Raw genomic sequence first — 24,081 nt, 5'->3', positions numbered from 1 at the left:
AAGACAAAGGAAAAGGTTTTGGGGCTTCTAGGGTGGGAAACTCTGTAATGTAGTAGGGAAACTAATGGATAATAAAGGCTATTTAATGAAATTTGATTATGCTGGCTTATCTTGGCAGCATTTCTATCTCTGCTAATAAAGGTTGCTCTTCTCCTCATAGTATGAGAGTGGGGGATACTTTTATAAGTCAAATGTATGCCCTACTTTAGGTAGATGGGGAAGAGCAGAGAGGTTTCCTATGCCTGCTTTTCCTTAATTGCCTTCAGCTCAAAATAATCTTTATGATAAATTGGCATATTTTAGGGTAGCATATTCTGATGCCCTTTATACTTAACACTACTTAACTATGTGCTTTAAAATAGTTAAAATGGTAAATTTTATGTTATGCATATAGTACCACATTTTTTTTAGAAGTTGAAGGTAGTAGTGTCAGAAAATTAAATTACATAAGGAAGCCATGGAGGGGTAGTTCAAGTGTAAATAAAGGTTATGTGGCATGTTTTCTGCATATGATGTACTTAAATGTGTCCCTGAGAACATGCCTAGATATGTGTTACTCTACTTTATTTGAAAGAAAACTTACAGTGTAACAGTATTATTATCCCCCAAATGATAATAATACTTATATCCACATGCCTCAAGTGTGTGTATATATGTGTGTGTATGTGTATACATAGGTGTGTACCTATGTGTGTATGTATGCGTGCGTGTGTGTATATATATACATACCTTGTGCATATGTAAACATGCAGGCATTCTAACATACCAGTTTTAATCTGGATAGTGAAATTAATTCTACACATGAGCACATTACATAAATCAAATTATTAAAGAAATTATTATTATCTTCACAGGGAAGACTTTTACCAGCATATAAATGTTGCAATAATTCTCAAATTAAAAAGAAAAGATGTGGAACAGAGATTGGAAATCCAATTAATATTCTCATTTTCTATTTCTCTTTTGTGCAATCAATGCTACATTTATCATATTTTAATTTATGGGAAAGGCAAACCTTATAAATGAACATGTACTCATGAGATTGAGCACAGAAAAAATATATACTATATCTTATTCCTACTTTATGTAATAAATAAATTCTTTGTCCTTTGAGAGCAACTTACTCAAAATTCGTATGCTACAGCTCCTCTTCCACTAATAATGTAAGGCTGATAGAGTCTTTTCCTCTTTATCGATTTGAAAGTGTGCATACCTAAGAAGCAGTTATTTGGCCTAGGATATAAAAAGCTAAAATAAAATTTCTATTTTCTCAATTTTTTTCCTGATGAAAAATATTTAAATGCTAGCTGCATTATAACCTTCAAAAAACTCAATACCAGCCCTTGAAGTGTTATTAAATGACTGAATTCAAGTAAATGCGAAATAACTTTAGGTTAAAAACCAAACAAAATGACATCCATTTATTTACTTTCTGACAACAGAAGTATTTAAATCCTGCTCTTATGAAATCCAAAATATATAAATTTACAAATATTAGCCCTACAGTTGATGAGAAACATGCTAACAAATTTCTAATGCTGAGCCATTAGTTAATAGTCATTTTTCTCAACATTCTGAATCAGATAGACTATTAAGACTTTCCCTTTTAAAAATTTTATTTGTGGGGGAATGGACAAAGGAGAGAGAGGGCTGGTTACAGCTGTCTAAAATTTTATTTATACATATAAATAAAATTTATATGTAAATTTATATGTAAATTTTTAGTCTCTATGTATATATAAATATAATTTATATTATATATTATATATATAATACACATTTGTATGCAATCCTAATTTTTTGATATAAGATGCTAGTTACAAAAAAATTATGTTACTTTTATATTTTAAGTACAATAAAGGGCAGATGCCTCTTTATGAAATGTTTTACCTTCTTGAAGGCCCTTCATTTCTGGGATTCTTATGTAGTCTCTCTCTCTCTCTCCCCCTCTCTATGTGTGTGTGTATATATATATTATATGTAGTATATAAGATTACATACAAATGTGTTGCATGTATTAAAAAATTAAATACTTTAAGTAATTTTTTAGAAATATTTAAACATTCCTAGGGATAGATATTACAGAACAGAACTTCAGTTTGTCCTAATGGTTATTCACAACTGCCTCCAAAAAAAACTATTTTTACCTAGTCTGTTCCTGTGTAAACATAGGATATATGCTTAGATTTATTCCCTGAATACATTTTCCAGTATTTGCAAATTGATATTAACATCAAACATAACATTAAACTTTTTGGACAATTTTCTGAATTTAGCCAAAATAGTTTAAAGGTATAACGCAGTAAAATATGATTAAATATTTGAATGAATTCACAGTTTGGATGACTCAGACACTTTCTAAGTATCAACTCAAGTTTTCCACTAAAATAAATTCAGCTTCTTCTTAAATTAATTATTTTAGAATCCTATTCTTTTTACATCTTTATATAATTTATATCAGTCATCACTTGTGCTAGCTTAATATATCTATATCTTTTTAGGATATAATTATCCAAAAACTGAACTGTAACTGACATACAACCAAATTATAAAAATATTTTCTAGATCAAATGAGTATTAACATTTCTACATCTTTTAAATAACAGTTTGGCTATGTGACTCATGGTAAGTTTTTCAACATTAGTTGTTCCCAGGCAGTCCCACAATTGAGTCATTCAAGATGACTTGCAAATGTCCTTGGTAAACCTCATATACTGTGACTTGTCTAGGAATTTTGCATGGTATTTCTGTTTTCTTACTTACAACATACACTGTGGTTTTATATAAAAATAAAATGAAAAAATATTTCATTAATATTATTTCAGAAACTGTAAAATACGAGAATCCAAGCAATAGTAACCAGAGTAAATATAGGATTTTATGTACTTTTCATGCTAAGCAACTTGACTTATTCATTTATAATGTTGGATCTCTCTACAGTTTATGACTTACTCATAAACTTAGTATGGTAAGGGATCCTTCTTTTTTTTTTTTTTTTTTTTTTTTTAGACTAAGATAACAAACTAGAGCTAAGATATTCTCTTTTTTTTTTTTTTCTCTGTCACCCAGGCTGGAGTGCAGTGGCAAAATCATGGCTCACCGCAACCTCTGCCTCCTGGGTTCAAGTGATTCTCCTGCTTCAGCCACCCGAGTAGCTGGGATTACAGGCATAGGCCACCACACCTGGGTAATTTTTGTATTTGTAGTAGAGAAGGGGTTTCACATGGTGGCCAGGTTGGTCTCAAACCCGTGACCTCAGGTGATCTGCCCGCCTCAGCCTCCCAAAGTGCTGGAATTACAGGCATGAGCCACGTGCCTGGCAGAGACTCTTAAAAGAAAAAAAATCACGGACTATGAATATTTTAAACACTAGCTCAATGGAGTTTTTTTGTTTGTTTTGTTTTTTTGAATTCATGCTTCTGATTTATTTGTATTCTGACGATTGAAAGTCAAGAATTTTTAAAAACTTGAAATAGTGTTTACCTAGTTTTCTGGAATATGTAAGTATCATATCCACTCATTTTATCACACTACAGCAGAGGTCCCTGGGGCTAAGGACCAGTACTGGTCCTGGCCTGTTATAGGAACCCAGCCACACAGCAGGAGGTGAGCTGCCTGAGAGCAAGCATTATCACCTGAACGCAGTCTCCTGTCAGATCAGCCACTGCATTAGATTTTCATAGAAGCACAAACCCTATTGTGAACTACACATGCGAGGGATCTAGGCTGTGTGCTCCTTATGAGAATCTAATGCCTGATGAACTGAGTTAGAACAGTTTCATCCTGAAATCACTCCCAACCCCCAACCCGCCACCTCCAAATCTGTAGAAAAATTGTCTTCCACAAAACTGGTCCCCAGTACCAAAAGGTTGGGGACCACTGCACTAAAGCATACTACAGCATATAAAACAAAGTAATAAACGCAACGTTAAAACATTATAAACTTAGCATCCAAAATGCTCAAAATTGCTTTGAAGACTATGCTTATTGTACATATTTTTTGTATATGCTTATTGTATATACTTTTAAATGTATATACAAACAAATATATATACATGTACAGGACTACATGTAAAACTATTTTTACATAGTAATTTGCAATGCACAAATTTAATATTAAATGTTGAACTATTTTCCAGGGGCCAAAAATGTCCACAATATGTAATTACTTGTGATTTTGTTGAGAGAGACATTTCAAAAGTATACAATGGTTGTGACAAAGCAGTTACTAAGCTACCAAATAAACCTCTGACAATTACGAGCCCTGGAATCTCAACAAGATTTTCTTTTTTTTTTTCTGAGACAGAGTTTTGCTCTTGTTGCCCAGGCTGGAGTGCAATGGCAAAATCTCGGCCCACTGCAGCCTCTGCCTCTCAGGTTCAAGCGATTCTCCTGCCTCAGCCTCCCAAGTAGCTGGGATTACAGGCGTGCACCACCACACTCAGCTAATTTTGTATTTTTAGTAGAGATGGGGTTTCACCATATTGGTCAGGTTGGTCTTGAACTCCTGACCTCAGGTGATCCGCCTGCCTTGGCCTCCCAAAGTGCTAGGATTACAGGCATGAGCCACGGAGTCCAGCCAACATTTTCATATTATATGAAGTAATTCAGAAAGAAAACAATAAGAGTTAGTAAATATGATGCTAATATCATGACACAGTACTGTAATGTAGCCCACTAGAGGTGGCAATTTTTATTTGCATTGATTATGTTCTGTTGCATGTAGAGAAAAGTCATTAAGTGCTCAAAAGAACAATTTATATTTACATGGAAGTGTGTCCTGGAGTATATTTGTAAACTTGGGGATTTTCTAAAATCTCAAGACACATCTTTATTAATGCCAAGAGTTTGCTTTACAAGGACTCTATACTAGAATTACAATTCTGCCACTAAATTTCATTTTATTACATGCATTTAAAATATGTTCAACTATCTAGAGCATAGCTTACAGTTAATCACATAAAAATTGAATTTTTCTACACCATTTTTCATGTAATATTATTTTCCAAGTGCATATTTCTTCCATAGCTGATAATCAAGCATTCTAATTATAAACAGCAGTATAAATTGCTGGAAACCATAATAAACCACTTTTATAGGGTCAAAGAGTCATATGGACAATTAGCTATTTTTATGCTGGAATAACAATGCAGGTATACTTTTTATATGTAAAGTATATGGACCTTTTTATGCAGTAAGGCAAATATAGCCATGCATTGCACAATGACAGATCACATATATGATGATGGTCTCATAAGATTATAATAAATCAGAAAGATTCCTATTGCCTAATGATGTTTTGATGATACTGACCCTGAATAGATCTAGGCTAATGTGTGTGTTTGTGTCTTCGTTTTTAACAGAAAAAATTAAAAATTACATTAAAAACAGAAAAAAACTAATAGAATAAGGATATAAAGAAAATATTTTATACAGCTGTACAATATGCTTGTGTTTTAAGCTAAGTATTAATACTAAATAGTTTAAAAGTGAAAAAAATTAAAGACTTTATGAAGTAACAACATCACAGTAATGTAAGGTTAATTCATTACTGAAGAAAGAAATTTTAAAAATAAATTTAGTATAACCTAAGTGTATAGTGTTTATAAAGTCTACAGTAGGGTACAGTAATGCCCTAAGCCTTCACACTCACTACACACTCACTGAGTCACCCAGAGCAACTTTCAGTCCTGCAAGCTCCATTCATGCTACATGACCTATACAAGTATGCAAATTTTTATGTGTTACATCATGTTTTTACTATACCTTTTCTATATTTAGATACAAAAATACTTAACATAATGTTACATTTATCTACAGTGTTCAATACAGTAATATGCTGTATAGAGTTACAGCCTAGAAACAATAGGCTATATTATACAACCTAGAAGTGTAGTAGTCTATACCATATAGGTTTGTGTAAATACACTTATGATGCTTATGCAATGACAAAATTGCCTAATGACAGATTTTCCGGGACATTTCTGCAGTGTTAAGCAATATACAACTGTAATCTATTAAAGAGCATATTTGCTCTACATCTGGTAGATAAAGAAAGCAAAACAAAATGGCAACAACAAAAAACATCTCACAAATAAAAACCTGTTTGGTCTGAGTATTTTGCAGCGTCTTTGCAAGTAACATATTTTGCTTTGCCAGGGAAGAAAATAGCTCATCTTTTTCAGCATATGCATGCACAATAAATTCCTGCTATGTGATAGGTACTCAGAACCACACATTTCTAGAACTGATATAATCTGAGTTAGTGGAAATTCTGAGATTCTGAAATATGGTGATTATGAATATAAAAGAGTATACAACAAATGTAAAACTTACCCTTCTAATCTTACATCTGGCAGACTTCTATTAAGGGCAATCAAATCACTGGCCATCAGGTTAAACTGATTGATTTTAAACAGCTCTTTCATTTTCTCTTGGTCATCTTTAGGAATTAACACAGCTTTTCCCATTTCTCCTGGCCCTTCTTGGTTTCTTGAAATAACAGCTGTAAGACATACAGAGATACAGACACACATACAAACACACAGATAATGAACTGAATAAATAAACTTGTGTGTCTTAGATTCTGAAGCATATTATTTACATACAGGTTTTATAATATAATGATCAAGATTTTACTGCTTATAAACCACACACTATGCTAAAGAAAAACATCAATTCTGCATGTTGTCTTCCAAGTTTAGGTAAATTATATGATGACTAAACATTAAGACAATAATTCTAAACAGTACAAAATACCAAATGTTAAAACTTCTGTCATATATTTAATACACTTATTAGAGAAAAATGAAGTTGAACACTAGGCAGACAAAATAATGTAAAATAAGAGAAGTTTAAAGAATATTAAGATTAATTTCTTTTCACGTCCAATTAAATGTTTTGATATCTCACATATCTACTGCCATTACATCTTTATAAAGGCAAACAAAACTGATAAGGCTTAATCCCATAAATAATTTAATTCCTTTGTCAAAACATTTTGAATTGTGTCAAAAGAAGCTTCATAGTGGTGACACATAACTTCAAATGTCAAGTTGAATTTGGATACTGTGTGCTCTATAATTGAAACTTCACAGTAATATTCTGGGATGAATATTCATTAAGAGAATGCAGGATTTGATATATAGGCTAATTTTCTCGCCACTTCTCCCAAGTTATCACTACACTGAAGTCCCTTCTAGATCTAAAGTATATGTTTCAAAGTGTGTGTGGGTGTGTGTGTTGTCTACACATACCTGTATGCATGCTAATATATAGTAATAAGACAAAGTTCCATTTGGCCCAAATGTATCCTGAACTTCCTCTTCACAGTGATATTAAATTAGGTTAAAGTGAAAGGAATGTGGTTCTGGTCTTGACTCTTCCAATGTTTTGCTATATTATAGTTCCTGACACATTAATCTTACTGAGTTTAATTTCCATATAAATTAAAAGGCACATATTTAGGCACAGCATACCTTGAAATACTGAAAAAAAAAAAAGACTATAATGCGTATAAAAATAATTTTTAAGTTAGAACATTTCATTAAAAATATAAATTCTAAAATAATGTATGAATAGGGTAAAATCTAGGATAGAACACACCCAGCAAATGTTCCTCTGAGCCGACCATCACAAAACATCAAAGCTGGTATTATTAGTATGAATACACAGTTGACCATTCCGTTGATGACTTTGTAATGGCATGAGTCAAACTATATAAGAGAATAGGCATCTCTAAGGACCTTTAGATATGAGTTAAAAAAAGGTGATTGGCCTTGAAATCCTCTCACATATATAAAAATAGTTAGAACAGGAAACATTGTATATAGAAAAAAATATGTATTCAATTTCAAACTATTTAAAAAGTAGTCATCAAAATAAAGTTTACAAAGATTATCATTCACTTTAAAAAGCAAAAATAGAAATAATGGCAGAAATGTTATGAGAAGGTATATTTTTCTAAATTTAAGAAATAAAATCTCAATAAAAATAATTTTCTTTGGGTGTCAGTACATGTAATATCCCTGAACTCAGATGACGTTATTGAATTTGGCTTTGGATGAATTTGTGATGTTGGTGAGACAATGACATTAAGGTATCTTTCATTTCTAAGATTAAAAAAATAGTTTAGTCTACAGAAAATATTAAATGAATTTTTATGTGGCTCCTTTGGGAGTCTTTCTGATTCTGAAATAAGAACATAATCAGGTCACATGGGTGCTCATATTAACCATAAATAATCAGTTTAGGGTTTTTTTTTTTTTTTAAAACATATTTTGTACTGTAACTTTAATTCCATAAAAAAGAGATAACTTTTCCCTGGTATAAAAAATATCTTGATTTTTAACATTTTGAAAATTTGTGATTCTTCTGAATGGTTAAATAATTTGGGGTACATTTTAAAAAATAATTTTTAGAAATTAAGAAAGCAATTCCCCGTTTACAGTTGTTTACAATACCTTTGTAGGGGAACAAAACCTTCTTTATCCTCTTACATTCTGTGGTGATCTAAGAATTAAACTGGCATAATACAGATTAATAGAAGAAGAGCACATAATTATATTTTTATGTGTACACAGGAGTCTTCAGAAGGAAAATGAAAGTCAAAGAACCTTTTAAGCCCAAAAGATTATATACCATTTTAAACAAAGAATAATAAATTGGCAGTAAGTGGTAATACAAAGGAGATTTAGGTAGGGAACTAGGGGCAGTAAATTGTGGGTTAGTAACTAGGAAATAAATAGGGAAAACTATGAGGAGATTAGGGTTATTTTAGTAAGCTTGTTTGCATAGGTCCATTCTAGTGTTGACTCCTAACTTCTGGTGATGAGAACAATTTTTGCTTTCTAATACGGTGGGAAGGGGTGGGGGGGATCTGCATCATGGGAGACTTTATGACCTTCTTTTAGGTAGAAAGGGGGAGATCAGAAACAGCTTCCTGCATGTGCTCTTTCTTAAGAATGAGCCTGCAGCTTAAAATAACCCATATGCCAAAGTGGTATATTTGGGGGTACATGTTCTGATCCCTTTCGCCGTCTGTAAACTGGTAAGAAGACAGGCTGCAGAGAAAGTTACCATAATCAACACAATGCTTCCAAGACTAGGAAGCAGATAGGATTAAAATTTCACTCTGTGGAAAAGACATGGGCTCAATTCTAACATCTTAAGGTATGAAGGTCAATTGAAAGCACACAGATATATTTGATATTTGCAATATATTCAAAGGCATGACCATTTTATTTTCACATTATGTAAGTTATAGTTTATCAGTGGTAGCAGGAGTAATTGTGCCATGTTTTGGTATCATAATCAATAAAATTAAAATGGTCATAAACAGTGTCCATATACCTAGGACTACTTGAAACAACATGTAGTCATTCTCCTAATTATTCTCAGTTTCTTAGTGGAGAATAGGTAACAACTTAAAGAATATCAGGTTAAGTGTCTTCTCCCCAGAGTTAAATACATTTTTCTGTAACAGCTTCTAATGAGTATATCTTTGACATTTAAAAAATGTGTGTGTGTGTGTGTGTGTGTGTGTGTCTTTCCTGTGTATAAGCAGACCTACTGGTGTTTTTCACTTTGCTCAAGCAAAAAGAATGCTAAGTAATTATACTGGGGAGCCAGCCTTTTACTTCTTCTGGCTTTTACCTGGAGGAAGGCATCTTACCAGAAGAAAACACTTTTCTAATTCTTCAAATAGCATAAATAACAAATGGAACAGAATAAGCAGTTGGGTTTTGTGACTTATCGCTGATCTTAAGCACCTTTAAATAGCAATTTCTATCCATTTTCCTCAACTGTTGATTTGCTCTACAAAGCACACACACAAAGAAACTCATGTACTCACAAAATACCATGCTTCCTCATAGTCAGAGAAAAAAAAAACACTTGCCATTTAAATATGTGTGCTACTTATCTACTCTAACAAGTAAATGTAATGTAGAAGGCAAGTAAATCTACATTGTGGTTTTTTTTATTGTTGATTTGAATATGGATGAAATGCTCAAATACCAAAGCTGGTGTAGACTGCAAAGAGAGATTAATATATTATGCTATGAGCTATTTTCTTCCTAATTATATAGTGAAATTATTTAAAAAAATAATTAATTTGACTCAAAATGACATTATAAAGCTCGTAGAATTATGATAAAACCAGAATCATTTTATATCTTTCATTTTCTTTAACACAGAACCCACTTTAAAACTTTAATTTACATTTATTTTAATCTTAGAATTTCCAATGATAAAGATGATCATATTATAAACAAACCAACTGACAAATCTACCAAAAAGAACACTATTTATCAATTGCATTATTTGCTTATGTATATTACATTATGAACATTTTCTTATTTGCAGAATTAGCCCTTTATTAATGAGCAGTGTCTCTTTGAAAAAAGAGAAATGAACTAGTTTATATCTAGGAAAAAGCTTGAAGCAAAAACAAACAACAAAAAACATTTCAAGTTGATTGATTTTAAAGAAATGATTTTATTCTGTTAGAGAACATAGTAATATGTGATGAATAATGGTACAAGCATAACATTGAATCAAAATCTAAATAATATCCCATATGCCTTGCTTGTCAAAAAAAAACTTTCAAATTGTATTTCTATTCTCAGATCTACAATTAATCAGTTGTTAATTTCTGTATGTTTTCCTTTAAAATCTTTCTTTTCATTGGCATTGCAGATCTTTCACTTTCATTACTTCCAATTTTACAATTGTGATAAATTAGAAACACTGATTTTTAGTCCTTCTCATATTTGAATATTCATACTCTGCTACCAATAAATCAATTTCCCTAAAACAATGCTTTTGGACTTGTCAATCAATCATCTGTTTATAGAGGACGCAGAAGATAAGAAAACCACACTGGTTTTTCCACCACCCCTCCACCACAAAAAACACTTGACTCTCCACTCACCGTTCCCCAGATCATGCTCTTTTGCCAGTCCAAAGGCTCTAGTTTATCAAGGATAATCATTTGAGTAATTGCTTTTTTCATTGTTTTAAAAGAGATGGGGATTTCTCTATTCACCTACACTGAAGTGTAGTTTCACGATCACAGCTCACTGCAACCTTGAACTTCTAGGCTCAAGGGATCCTCCCTCCTTAGACTCCTTCAGTAGCTGACACTACAAGAATCCACCATCACACGTGGCTCAGGGTTAATTCTTTTTTAATTTTATTTTTATTTATTATTATACTTTAAGTTCTAGGGTACATGTGCATAATGTGCAGGTTTGTTACATATGTATACTTGTGCCATGTTGGTGTGCTGCACCCATCAACTGCCGCACCCATCAACTCGTCATTTACATCAGGTATAACTCCCCAATGCAATCCCTCCCTCTCCCAGCTCCCCATGATAGGCCCTTCTGGGTGATGCGTCTCTTCCCGAGTCCACAAGTGATCTCATTGTTCAGTTCCCACCTGGGTGAGTGAGAACATGTGTTTTGGTTTTCTGTTCTTGTGATAGTTTGCTAAGAATTATGGTTTCCAGCTGCATCCATGTCCTACAAAGGACACGAACTCATCCTTTTGATGGCTGCATAGTATTCCATGGTGTATAAAAGCATTTCTAATCCAGTCTGTCACCGATGGACATTTGGGTTGATTCCAAGTCTTTGCTATTGTGAATAGTGCCGCAATAAACATATCGTGCATGTGTCTTTATAGCAGCATGATTTATAATCCTTTTGGGTATATACTCCAGTAATGGATGGCTGGGTCATATGGCATCCAGTTCTAGATCCTGAGGAATCGCCATACTGTTTTCCTATAATGGTTGAACTAGTTTACAATCCCACCAACAGTGTAAAAGTGTTCCTATTTCTCCACATACTCTCCAGCACTTGTTGTTCCCTGACTTTTTAATGATTACCACTCTAACTGGTGTGAGATGGTATCTCATTGTGGTTTGATTTGCATTTCTCTGATGGCAAGTGATGATGAGCATTTTTTCATGTGTCTGTTGGCTGTATGAATGCCTCTTTGAGAAATGTCTATTCATATCCTTTGCCTCCACTTTTGATGGGTTGTTTATTTTTCTTGTAAATTTGTTTGAGTTCTTTTGTAGGTTCTGGATATTAGCCCTTTGTCAGATGAGTAGATTGCAAAAATTTTCTCCCATTCCCAGGCTGCCTGTTCACCTGATGGTAGTTTCTTTGCTGTGCAGAAGCCTTTAGTTTAATTAGATCCCATTTGTCAATTTTGGCTTTTGCTGTCGTTGCTTTTGATGTTTTAGACATGAAGTCTTTGTCCATGCTTCTATGTCCTGAATGGTACTACCTAGGTTTTCCTCTAGGTTTTATGGCATAGGGTCTAACATTTTAAGTCTCTAATCCATCTTGAATTAATTTTGTATATGAGTAAGGGAAAGGATCCAGTTTCAGCTTTCTACTTATGGCTAGGCCAATTTTCCCAGTACCATTTATTAAATAGGGAATCCTTTCCCTCTATTTCTTGTTTCTTCCTAGGTTTGTCACAAAGACCAGATGGCTGTAGCTGTGTGGTATTCTGAGGGGCCTCTGTTCTGTTCCATTGGTCTATATCTCTGTTTGCACTCAGTACCATGCTGTTTTACATTGTAGCCTTGTAGTATAGCTTTTCTAGTCAGGTAGCTGGATGCCTCCAGCTTTGTTCTCTTTTGACTTAGGATTGTCTTGGCGATGTGGGCTCTTTTTGGTTCCATATGAACTTTAAAGCAGTTTTTTCCAATTCTTAAGAAACTCATTGGTAGCTTGATGGGACATTTTGGCATTGAATCTATAAATAACCTTGGGCAGTATGGCCATTTTCTCATGATATTGATTCTTCCTATCTATGAGCACATGGTATGTTTTTCCATTTGTTTGTGTCCTCTTTATTTCACTGAGCAGGTTTGTAGTTCTCCTTGAAGAGGTCCTTCCATCCCTGTGTTGATTCCTAGGTATTTTATTCTCTTTTGAAGCACTGTGAATGGAAGTTCATTCATGATTTGCTGTTTGTCTGTTACTGGTGTATATTGAATGCTTGTGATTTTAACAATAATTTTGTATCCTGAGACTTGCTGAAGTTGCTTATCAGCTTAAGGCGAGACTTTGGGCTGAGACAATGGGGTTTTCTAAATATACAATCATGTCATCTGCAAACAGGGACAGTTTGGATTCTTCTTTCCTAACTGAATAATTCTTTATTTCTTTCTTCTTGCATGATTGCCCTAGCCAGAACTTCCAACACTATGAATAGGAGTGGTGAGAGTGGGCATCCCTGTCTTGTGCCAGTTTTCAAAGGGAATTTTTCCAGTTTTTGCCCATTCAGTATGATATTGGCTGTGGGTTTGTCATAAATAGCTCTTATTATTTGGTATTGATGGCTCAGGGTTAATTCTTAATAAAATAAGGGGATTCAGTATACACTTGCTTTGGCCCATTTCTCTTAGAAACAAAAATAGACTTTACATATCAATATGATAGTTAACCTATAAATTAAACAACTAAATTTATTCTATTTAATGTATGACAAGTAGCAATTCATTTAGTATCCCTTCGAAAATAAACTATATACAATTTTTATAAATCTGACACATCTGACAATAAGATTTGTTTTTCATTTTTATGTAAAAAGTTGTAAATAGCAAGCTCTGGCTGCATCAAGTCTAGTATACATTAGTTACTACTTCTCAGAAGGGTGTCATCTATTAGATAATCAATAAGGTAGCACCTTACATCAGTTAGCTAAGAGAGATTATCCACAGAAACAAGAGAACACTGACCACAAACTGTATTTTTTTGACTCAAAATATATTATTTTTATGATAAAAACAATGCATGCTCATTTAATGAAGGTAGGCAGGAAGGCAGGCAGGCAGGCAGGAAGAAAGCAAAGGAGGAAGCCACTATAGAAAAACAGTGAAAAATCAATTAAACTGCTGCTTGAATGAACAGTCAGCAATAATCTGTATACAAACATACATATGTATTTAAAATAGGACCATTCATACGTGCTGAATTTTATAATTTTATTCAACATTATTGTACATGCCAATTTGTTGTTTGTTTGTTTTTTGAGATGGAGTCTCCCTCTGTTACCCAGGCTGGAGAGCAGTGGCGTGATCTCAGCTTGCTGCAACCTCCACCTGGGTTCAAGCGATTCTTGTGCCTCAGCCTCTTGAGTAGCTGGAATTACAGGTGCCCGCCACCATGCTCAGCTAATTTTTGTATTTTTAGTAGACACTGGGTTTCGCCATATTGGCCAGCCTGGTCTCGAACTCGTGACTTCACGTGACCTTCCGGCCTCAGTGTCCCAGAGTGCCGAGATTACAGGCATGAGCCGCCATGCGCAGGCTATACATGCTAATCTTTATCGTTTAAAAAACATTTGTGGAAACCTTTCCAAATAAATACGTGAATTCATACTTATTTTGTAATGGCTGCAAAATATTCCAAAGTTTGAATATACCATGATTTATTTAATCAATGCTTTTTCTTTGAATATTTACGTTGTTTTCAATCACCTCTATTATAAACAGCAATGCAATTAATATTCTTCCTTGTGTATACATCTTTGCAAAATTGCCTGAAAATATCTTTTGAAAAAGTGGTGGAAATTTAATGGGTGAATTGCAAATTAAACATGCTGTATTAGAATTATTCCTTTTCTCATCTCTTGGACTTTCTGTATATTTCTTTTGCCAGAAAGTTCCTTCAACTGCTGCTCATTCAAATAATCTCTGTTCATCTCTGAAGACCAATTTCAACTTTCAGATAAGATAACTCCCTCTTTTATAATTTTATAGCTCTTTTACATTATTCCATTATACTTTTCATAATGTTGCAATGCCATTTTTTGCATGTTATCACAGAGATTCTAACTAATGAACTAATGTAGTTGTGCCTCCTGGACACATAGCTATGCAACATTTTCCAGCCTGCCCCACAGTTAGGTGTGGTCCTTAACCGAGAATAGAAATGATATGCGCCAATTCAAGGCCAGGCTCATGAAAACTTCCCATGTGTGGTTCTCTATGTACTTTCCCCTGCTGTAGCAACTTCGGAAGCCATGTGCGGAAAACAGCAGTCGACACTACCAGCAGTAACCTAGATGTCTGAATCACTGCTTGGAAGACAGCCACTTGCTCATGAAAAATATCGACTGCAAAATTTACATGAGAAAACAAAACAAAACAACAAATATATTTTGCTAAAACATTAGAATTTTGGGTCTATTTGTTATACTTGTCAGTGTTATTTTTATTAATGTAATGATTTCATTCCCCCATTAGTCTGTGAAGCTCACCAAAGCATTGTGCATCAATTTTGGCTCATCCCAGTACTTGGCACTGTTCATTTAATCAGTGAATAATTTTTTTAAAGTAGAAGGCAATTTTTAGACAATCTAGTTCTATTATCAAAAGACTGATGAAAAAGCAATTAGAATAGAGGTTTTTAATGTGGGTTTTCCCCATCTCAGATATATATAAAATGGTCTGTTATGTTATTGAAAAAAGTTAGATGAATTGAGTTGAGATTACCATATGTATAGACATTATAAATAAATTGATATGTGTTAATACAAGCTCAAAAGTCTTTAATCGCAGCAACTCACAATGAAATGTGTGGAGACTATGGTCTTAATGGGTTTAATTAGACCACAAATTAGATCATAAGCAGAGAGTTAATACATCACCATTTAAATTTAAAAAGTCCATGATTAACTTATTTCAATGCCCCAATAGTAACTTTTAATAAAAACAATATTTTGTATAACTACTATAAAGGAGTCTCAACAATACCTCAACACAAACTGGGGCTTATTAAATATTGTTAGCTATTTGCTGTACAATCATTGACTACTTATTCTGCCTTTCTTGCACACAATCTCTTTCTAAATAAGATATTTAAATAATTTCACCATTTAGTTTAGATGGAAGGTTATATGTCAAAGCCAATAGGCACTACAGTAGAAGCCCACATCACACCTTCCCATACTATTCTACACAAGCAAATGAGTCATAGCTTGTAACTTATAACTCAGAAATTCCTTTTAAAAATATATTCTAAAACATATATAGATCTGCCCAAAGATTTACCTGCATACCTGATTTTTTTTTTTTTTTTTTTTTTGGTAGACAGTCTTGCTCTGTTGCCCAGGCTGGAGTGCAATGGCATGATCTTGCTCACTGCAATCTCCACCTCCCTGGTCCAAGCAATTCTCCTGCCTCAGTCTCCCAAGTAGCTGGGATTATTATTGGGTTTTTTTTGTATTTTTAGTACAGACGGGGTTTCGTCATGCTGGCCAGCTTGGTCTTGAACTCCTGACCTCAGGTGACCCACCCGCCTCAGCCTCCTAAAGTGCTGGGATTACAGGCGTGAGCTACTGCACCCAGGTCTGCATACATGATTAAAGTAGCTTCTGGGCCGGGCTGTAGCTCCAAGCCTGTAATCCCAGCACTTTGGGAGGCCGAGACCGGGTGGATCAACAGGTCAGGAGACTGCCAAGACCATCCTGGCTAACACGGTGAAACCCCGCTCTACTAAAAAATACAAAAAACTAGCCGGGCGAGGCGGGCGGGTTTCTGTAGTCCCAGCTACTCGGGAGGCTGAGGCAGGAGAATGGGCGTGAATTGGGGCTGGAGCTTGCAGTGAGCTGGAGATCCGGCCACCGCACTCCAGCCTGGGCGACAGAGCCAGACTCCGTCTCAAAAAAAAAATAAAAATAAAAAAATAAAGTAGCTTCTGTATGCATGTGTGTTTGCACATGGATCCCATTATAAATGTATATATCATCACCCCCACAAATATCTTATATACAGTACTGTATAAATTGTGTTGCATTCATATAAGAAAACTATGCAGTGATTAAAATGATGCATAGAACAATGTTTAATGATGTGGAAGATGTTCATGTTATACTAAGTAAAAAAAAAGGATTATAAAACAATGTTATAAAATAAGCCTATTTTTGGGAAAACAGAAGTTACATGAAGTATATGCAAATATCAACAATGAAGATTAGCAGTGGTTCATTTAATTAAAGGGTCTTTTACATCTTTCTTATACATTATCTATATTTTCTAAATCAGTACATTACCTACTATGATGGTTAATATTGAGTGTCGACTTGATTTGTTTGGATGAAGAATGCAAATTATTGGTCCTGGGTGTGTCTGTGAGGGTGTGGCCAAAGGAGATTAACTTTTGAATCAGTGGACTGGGAGAGGCAGACCCACCCTCAATCTGTGTGGGCACCAGTTAAACAGCTGTCAGCGTGGTTAGGTAAAAGTAGGCAGAGAAATGTGGAAAGACTATACTGGCTGAGTCTTCTAGCTTTCATCTTTCTCCTGTACTGGATGCTTCCTGCCCCCGAACATGGTACTCCAAGCTCTTTAGCTTTTGAACTCTTGGACTTACATCAGTGGTTTGCAAGAGGCTTTCGGACCTTTGGCCACAAACTGAAGGCTGCACTGTTGGCTTCCCTACTTTTGAGGTTTTGGGACTTGGACTGGCTTCCTTGATCCTCAGCTTGCAGACAGCCTATTGTAGGACTCTACCTTCTGATTATGTGAGTCAATATTCCTTAATAAACTCCCTTTTATATATGCATCTATCCTATTAATGCTGTCCCTCTAAAGAACCCTGACTAATGCACCCACGAGGGTAATTTTAGCTACAAATTAATGAAAAATCTGGCTTCAGTGAAAATGAATATAACCTGGCCTTTATAGTGACAGGTACAAAGTGGAATCAGTAGATGTTGGGGTATGAAAAACAAAGGATCAGAGTTCTATGGAAAGACAGTTTCTTAATGGACATATGATGAGAAACGGGGAGAGGAGTACTCATAAAGAAATACGATTTGTTCTAGGATATAAGTTTCTCACAGGAAATTCATTACAATTTACAGATAAGGAAAATATTTAGTAGCTGAGCAAAAAAAAAGTAGCAAGGTCCTTGTTTCCTTTTTAGGAAAAAGCACACTCCTATATTATTATAAAAATTTTTACCACTCCTTTCACAATCATCTTTACGATATATTCTACTAATACACATTAAGCTCATACTCTTCTTATATACAGTAAGAGGTTGTTTGGCACATGCTACAATCACAAATGTTTCCTGGAAACCATTGACCCAACTTTTAAAGTGTTCACTAAGGTAATAAAATTATGCTGAAATATGAAATTATTTTCTTATGCATTAAGAATAAGCTTCCTCAATAGAAATATTTAAAAGGCCCTTATCTTGCAACGGCTCGAGTAATAGCCTTAGTTTCAGCTTTACACAGGAAATATCCTTATCTTCCCCATTCTTCCCATTTTGCCAAAATAAATTTTTTTGAAATAACCATGAATTTTTTTGGAAACAAAAGCACCAATCTGGCAGCCAGGTGTTTTGAGAAGCCCTTTGGAAGAGGACATCTCAAGTAAAACAAGGGCCATTTAAAAGAAGCTGTTTACATAATCCAATATTCATTATGAGTTCTTCCGCAGATAGAAAATAGTCAGCTTTGAGCAGCATACAGCATATCATGTTTGAAAAATATACTCACGGCCAGGCGCGGTGGCTCAAGCCTGTAATCCCAGCACTTTGGGAGGCCGAGACGGGCGGATCACGAGGTCACAAGATCAAGACCATCCTAGCTAACATGGTGAAACCCTGTCTCTACTAAAAAAATACAAAAAACTAGCCGGGCGAGGTGGCGGGCGCCTGTAGTCCCAGCTACTCGGGAGGCTGAGGCAGGAGAATGGCGTGAACCCAGGAGGCGGAGCTTGCAGTGAGCTGAGATCTGGCCACTGCACTCCAGCTCGGGCGACAGAGCAAGACTCCGTCTCAAAAAAAAAAAAAAAAAAAAAGAAAAATATACTCACTTTTGTCATAAAGAAAAGAGTACTGCATTCATTGACTATACATCTAGTTAGGAAGTGGACATATATTTTTAAAATAATTTCTCGATGTAACATTTTATATATTATAAACCTTCATACAATATCTAACAAAGCTCCAAACATTAATTTAGTCACAGAAAACATGAGGCAAGTTATTAGCAGGCTCTAACAAGTCCTTTTGGGAAGTAAATATATATATATATAGCTCTTTCACAAAAGTTTGCAATTACGAATTATCAATAAAATAATACTGGACTAAGTGTGAACAGAAAAATGGATCACCTCAAATACTCTCAAGTATTTTAAGTTATAAAATTAAATTTACTGCTGGACTGTGAAACTTTGTTAAGGGCAGTTGTGCTGAATGCTATTTATCTGGATCCACAGGCCTTACGGTACCATCTCCAGCTCTGTGCTCTGGGTTGCTGACCTCCATGTCCCTATCAGCCAGGGTCCCTTTCCCTTTGACTCCTGGTTGGTAAGGCAATGACGGAGTATTAGGGGACAGAAGATGAATCAGGTCAAGGCGTTTATTTCCATAGTTCTTCTCTATGGGGTTGCTGAGGTTGGCTCTCTCAACCACAACTATAATTTCATAGGGAGTACCTTATGACCAGTTAATAAAGGAAGAAATTGCAAGCTTAGATTAAATAAGAATTCACCGATATGCTAGCAACTGCTAGCAGCTGCTTCTTTATAACCCTACTCATGCATGATCCTGCAAGTCAGTGAGTGAAAGGAAATCCTTCCATCAGGCAGAAATTCAGAGGCGAAATTTGAGCACTGTGTGAAGGGAGAGAGATGGCTTGAGGTAGGGACCTGAACTAACCCGTGAACAGCAGCTAACAGGTTGGCCAGCTGGTAAGAGAACTGCAAACAACATGATTGGAAAATTGATGATCAGGAGATCACATGCAGGAGTACATTAACAATCCTCTCACAACAGTCCCTGTGTTTGTTAATCAATTAAAAATGCTGGAGTATGAATTTGTAATAAATTATGTTTGTTGGGAATTAACATAGGTATCACTTTAAAACAAAAATAGAAAATTAAAAGTAAGGTAAAATAAAAAAATAAATATAAAGATGATATATCTTTACATATTATATATAATATATAAGGATATAAAAATAAAATAATGTTTCATTTTTTCCACTTCAATGAAGCATCTTCCCCATTTCCCGGGTTACAAACCCCGTACTTTGAAAATTGCTATAGGTAAAGTGATGATAACATGCACTTTTACATGTCTCAAGACATTTCACTGTTAGATTGCATTGATGGTTATATAGGTATTATTTTATTTTAGTACTCACCTATTCATGCTGGGCATGAGGTTGACTTTCTTATTGATTACTATTACTGGCACAATATCAAGAAGAAGAAAAAATTACTGGATGACATTTCTGAGGGCCAAAATAGGGATAAAGTTCAAATGAGCAGCAGGCTTTGCTTTCTTTCCTGATAATCACATTGTCAGTTTTCATAGAATATGGTTTGCTAAGGTACTGTATCTATGTGTGTACTCTGGTGTGTGTGGTAATTGGGATGGCAACGATACAAAAACTATAAAAGGTAGTTTAGGATGGTGAGGCACATATAGTAGAATCCTAAAAGTACAATTTGATTGTTTAATTTTATATGTTAATCAGAATCTATTGCTCGAGGTAGGGTGAAAATATCACTGATCTCCATGATGCTAAAAAAAATAATAAATAAAAATAAGGCTAATAAATGTAAGATTTGCATTTCTGAATGACTAGATGTAATTCTGAGAGGAAGCCCACATATTTCACCAGTAAATTCAGAAATATGAAATTATATCAATTATTCAATTTAGCTGTCAAATAATCGGCCTAAATGTCTCATGACCTAAATGATTACTTGATTTTTAAATCAGATATTTTTCAGATGCCCTAGCAGCACTTTCAGGTTATCAAAATAAACTGATGTATATATGCTCCAAGAGGCACTGTAATTTGAATTGGAGCATTTTGATAATTTCTTTCATGAAGAAAATTTCTAGTGGAAAAAAAAAGTTCAATGTTCTACCAAAACTAACAGTTAACGTCAGTGATCACATATCTAATCACTACCTGCCTCCCACCATCACCCCTTATGTTTATGTTTTGGGCATTCCAACATTTTATTGACCATCTGTATAAACCAGCTGCTGGTCTTTGTATTTACTCACAGTCATTATAAATCTTGCTGTTCATGATTGATTTATACTGGGTTTTATGTTTTTCATTGCCTCTGGACATTTTCTGTTAGTTAACACTAATAAAAAGAACCAGGATACTAATAATACACTATAAAAAGGAAAACCTACTTTAACAATCAAAATAATTAAACTGAATGTGCTAAGTAAATAATGCAAGCATGCCATTAAAAATTAAGAAATTGGTCATATACTATTCCTGATCCTTTTTCAAGTATTTAAATATTCTAGGAACTAAAAAATTCAAAACAGTAAGTCAACACTTATTTAATAAGTATTTACTGAGTATGCCAAAGAAATATGCTAGTTCCAAAACTTAAATGCTGTTATAAACATCAACACAAGGCTAAATTACCAGTAGGTACATCTTTAAATGAACATGCTCTTTCTTACAAGTCATCAGACCTATATAGAAAATTGTCAAACATACCCTGGCCTTTATCATGTAAGCATTGCTTTAATAAAATAATTTTGGTTACATCATAAGGTCTAGGGCATATTGTGCATGCTTACTTATATAGAAAAGTTAAGATTACATTACAGAATAGTAAACCAATATGAAATAACACAGAGCTCTAAGGATAAGTAATAAACTTCCCCTATTTATAGTTTCCTTTTAAAATCCTTAAAATTTTACCTGATTATATATAACAAACATATAATATATTTATGTATATACATATATGCATGCATATGTATGCAGAAATATATGCAAATCCAAAAGTTTGTGTGTGTATATGTGTATATATATCCATATACATATATGCACATATACACACATATCCATATCCACACACACGTTGTTTATATATGGACATATATATATATGACTATATATATGACTATATATATCCATATCCACACACATCCAAACTTCTTCCTATATTTTTAGAAGTTCTAAAATATCTTTATTGATACTCCTTTTTTTGTTTTATAATATTTGATATTTCCTCTTCACGTCTTCACAACTACTTATGGAAGTACTTAATTTTCCTTAAATAAACACTGCTAGTTTAAATCCTGTGCTACTTTAAACAAAATCAATGTGGTTTTAATTTACTTCTGAAGATTCTGCAATAATGTTTGACTTTCAAGATAACTATGAACCTTCTGAGGAATGTTTAGTGTGAATTTATTCAAGCAAGAAAAAAAGTAATTTACTATGGCACAGTAGTCTTTCAATGTCTAGAAATCAGTTAAGATCTCTACAGAAATACGTATCAGTGGTCACTTTTTAAAACAGCTTTAATATTTCTTTATATTATGGGTTAATACTACCTATTAGGTACCATTGTAATTTATGCTTAGTGGCTCTTTATTCATGCTACTGGGGAGGGTAAACTCTAATATATATCATTATATTGTTATATTTTCAGTTATTTAATATTTCCTCCTTGCATCACTAAACTAATTTGATTTTTAAAACAATTTTATAGTCCAGATAGGTAAAAATAGTAATTAAAAATTATCTTTTAAAGTGCAGCTGAGTATTCTTTTAGAAATCACCTTTAAGATTGCTTATTGATCAAATTTGGGTTCTTACTCCATTGCAGCATTATAAAAACATTATCATTATCCCTCAGATATTGTTTTTTTGCCTCATATCTCTATTTCTTCACTCTGGCCTCTTTTTCCCCATATACTGTGGTATTTCATGCACTCCCATATGGGAGACCCCCAAGTGAATAAAAACATCAACCTGAATTGGTATATGCATTGCATGTCAAGCCCACATTACCTTGCATTCTTCAAAAACCACATACAAGCAAATCTTATAGTACTAGAAAATCATAAAATCTCAAGATTGCGGATTTATCAGTCATTAATTTCTTTCTTTCTTTCTCTCTCTCTCTTTTTTTTTTTTTTTTTTCTTTTTTTTTTTTTTGAGACGGAGTCTCCCTCTATCGCCGAGGCTGGAGAGCAGTGGCGCGATCTGGGCTCACTACAAGCTCCGCCTCCTGGATTCACGCGATTTTCCTGCTGCAGCCTCCCGAGTAGCTGGGACTACAGGCGCCCACCACCACGCCTGGCTAAGTTTTTGCAATTTTAGTAGAGACGGGGTTTCACCGTGTTAGCCAGGATGGGCTCGATCTCCTGACCTCGTGATCCGCCCGCCGCGGCCTCCCAAAGTGCTGGGATTACAGGCGTGAGCAACCGCGCCCAGCCCATTAATTTATTTCTTTTGCCCAAATATGTTTTAAATATAGAATTGTTTGACACCAGTATTTTTTTTTCTTTTCTTTTTTTTTTTTTACCCTAGCTGTCCTTTAGTTACAAAATAAAGTTGAGTTTACCTTGCAATTCAGTCCTGCAAATTCATCTCCATGATTTTAGTAATCATTTATGATAATTCAAAAAGTAAAATTATGTGGTCTTGGGAAAAAGTAGATTGATGAAAGAACAGGGAAGGGAGAGTGATGCAGTAAATTGCCTTTGTGTCTTGAGTAACCGTACCCAACTAAACAGAACCACATGATAGTAGCAACTTAGTATAGTTTTGGCTGTTAACAGACCTCATGTGCTCCCTCCTGAATGGATATTCACCCACTGTAAAACACTCATGAATCCCCAGGCTGAGGAATTACAGAAGGTAGATTGTATCCCTTGTAAGAAAGAATCTGAGGTCGTTAAATGAAGGCATTCTACTCTTATAAAATGATTTTTTCCTGGGACTTCAAAGCAAGCTATGAGTGGGGGTCAAAGCAGAGTTATAAAATTTAGTTTTCCTGTAGTTATTTACCAACCTCCATTCTTACTGGTCATCTTTTAGTGATTCAAATTACAAAAAGGAAACGGAAGATGAAACCAAACTTCGTCAAATTTAACAGTTAATTCATTAAGATTGATAAAAAATCTTTTTCCTTAGAGTTTTTCCATCCCTTCCTAATTTTTCCTATCTAATGAGAATGACTTATTGTCACCTTCTCTTTGCTCTGTCAGATTCCAATGACTTATCAAGCCACTGTTTTGCATTTTTGTACA

The 24,081-nt window shown here is 34.3% G+C and overlaps 1 protein-coding gene across 7 annotated transcripts in view; it reads right to left on the bottom strand.

Moving 5' to 3' along the window:
• The window catches only part of GALNT13 (polypeptide N-acetylgalactosaminyltransferase 13), a 590,308-nt gene that overhangs the window by 308,234 nt on the left and 257,993 nt on the right, over positions 1-24,081 (bottom strand). For all 7 annotated transcript variants that reach the window (XM_031651262.1, XM_031651267.1, XM_031651266.1 and 4 more), the window contains one exon: positions 6,337-6,505. In XM_031651262.1, coding sequence (XP_031507122.1) covers positions 6,337-6,505 — 169 coding nt within the window. The remainder of the gene's footprint in view (positions 1-6,336; positions 6,506-24,081) is intronic.

Source organism: Papio anubis, chromosome 10 (assembly GCF_008728515.1).
Source record: "Papio anubis isolate 15944 chromosome 10, Panubis1.0, whole genome shotgun sequence".
Taxonomy (NCBI): domain Eukaryota; kingdom Metazoa; phylum Chordata; class Mammalia; order Primates; family Cercopithecidae; genus Papio; species Papio anubis.
The sequence above is the reverse complement of the archived record's forward strand: the minus strand, read 5'-3'. Positions and strand labels throughout refer to the sequence as shown.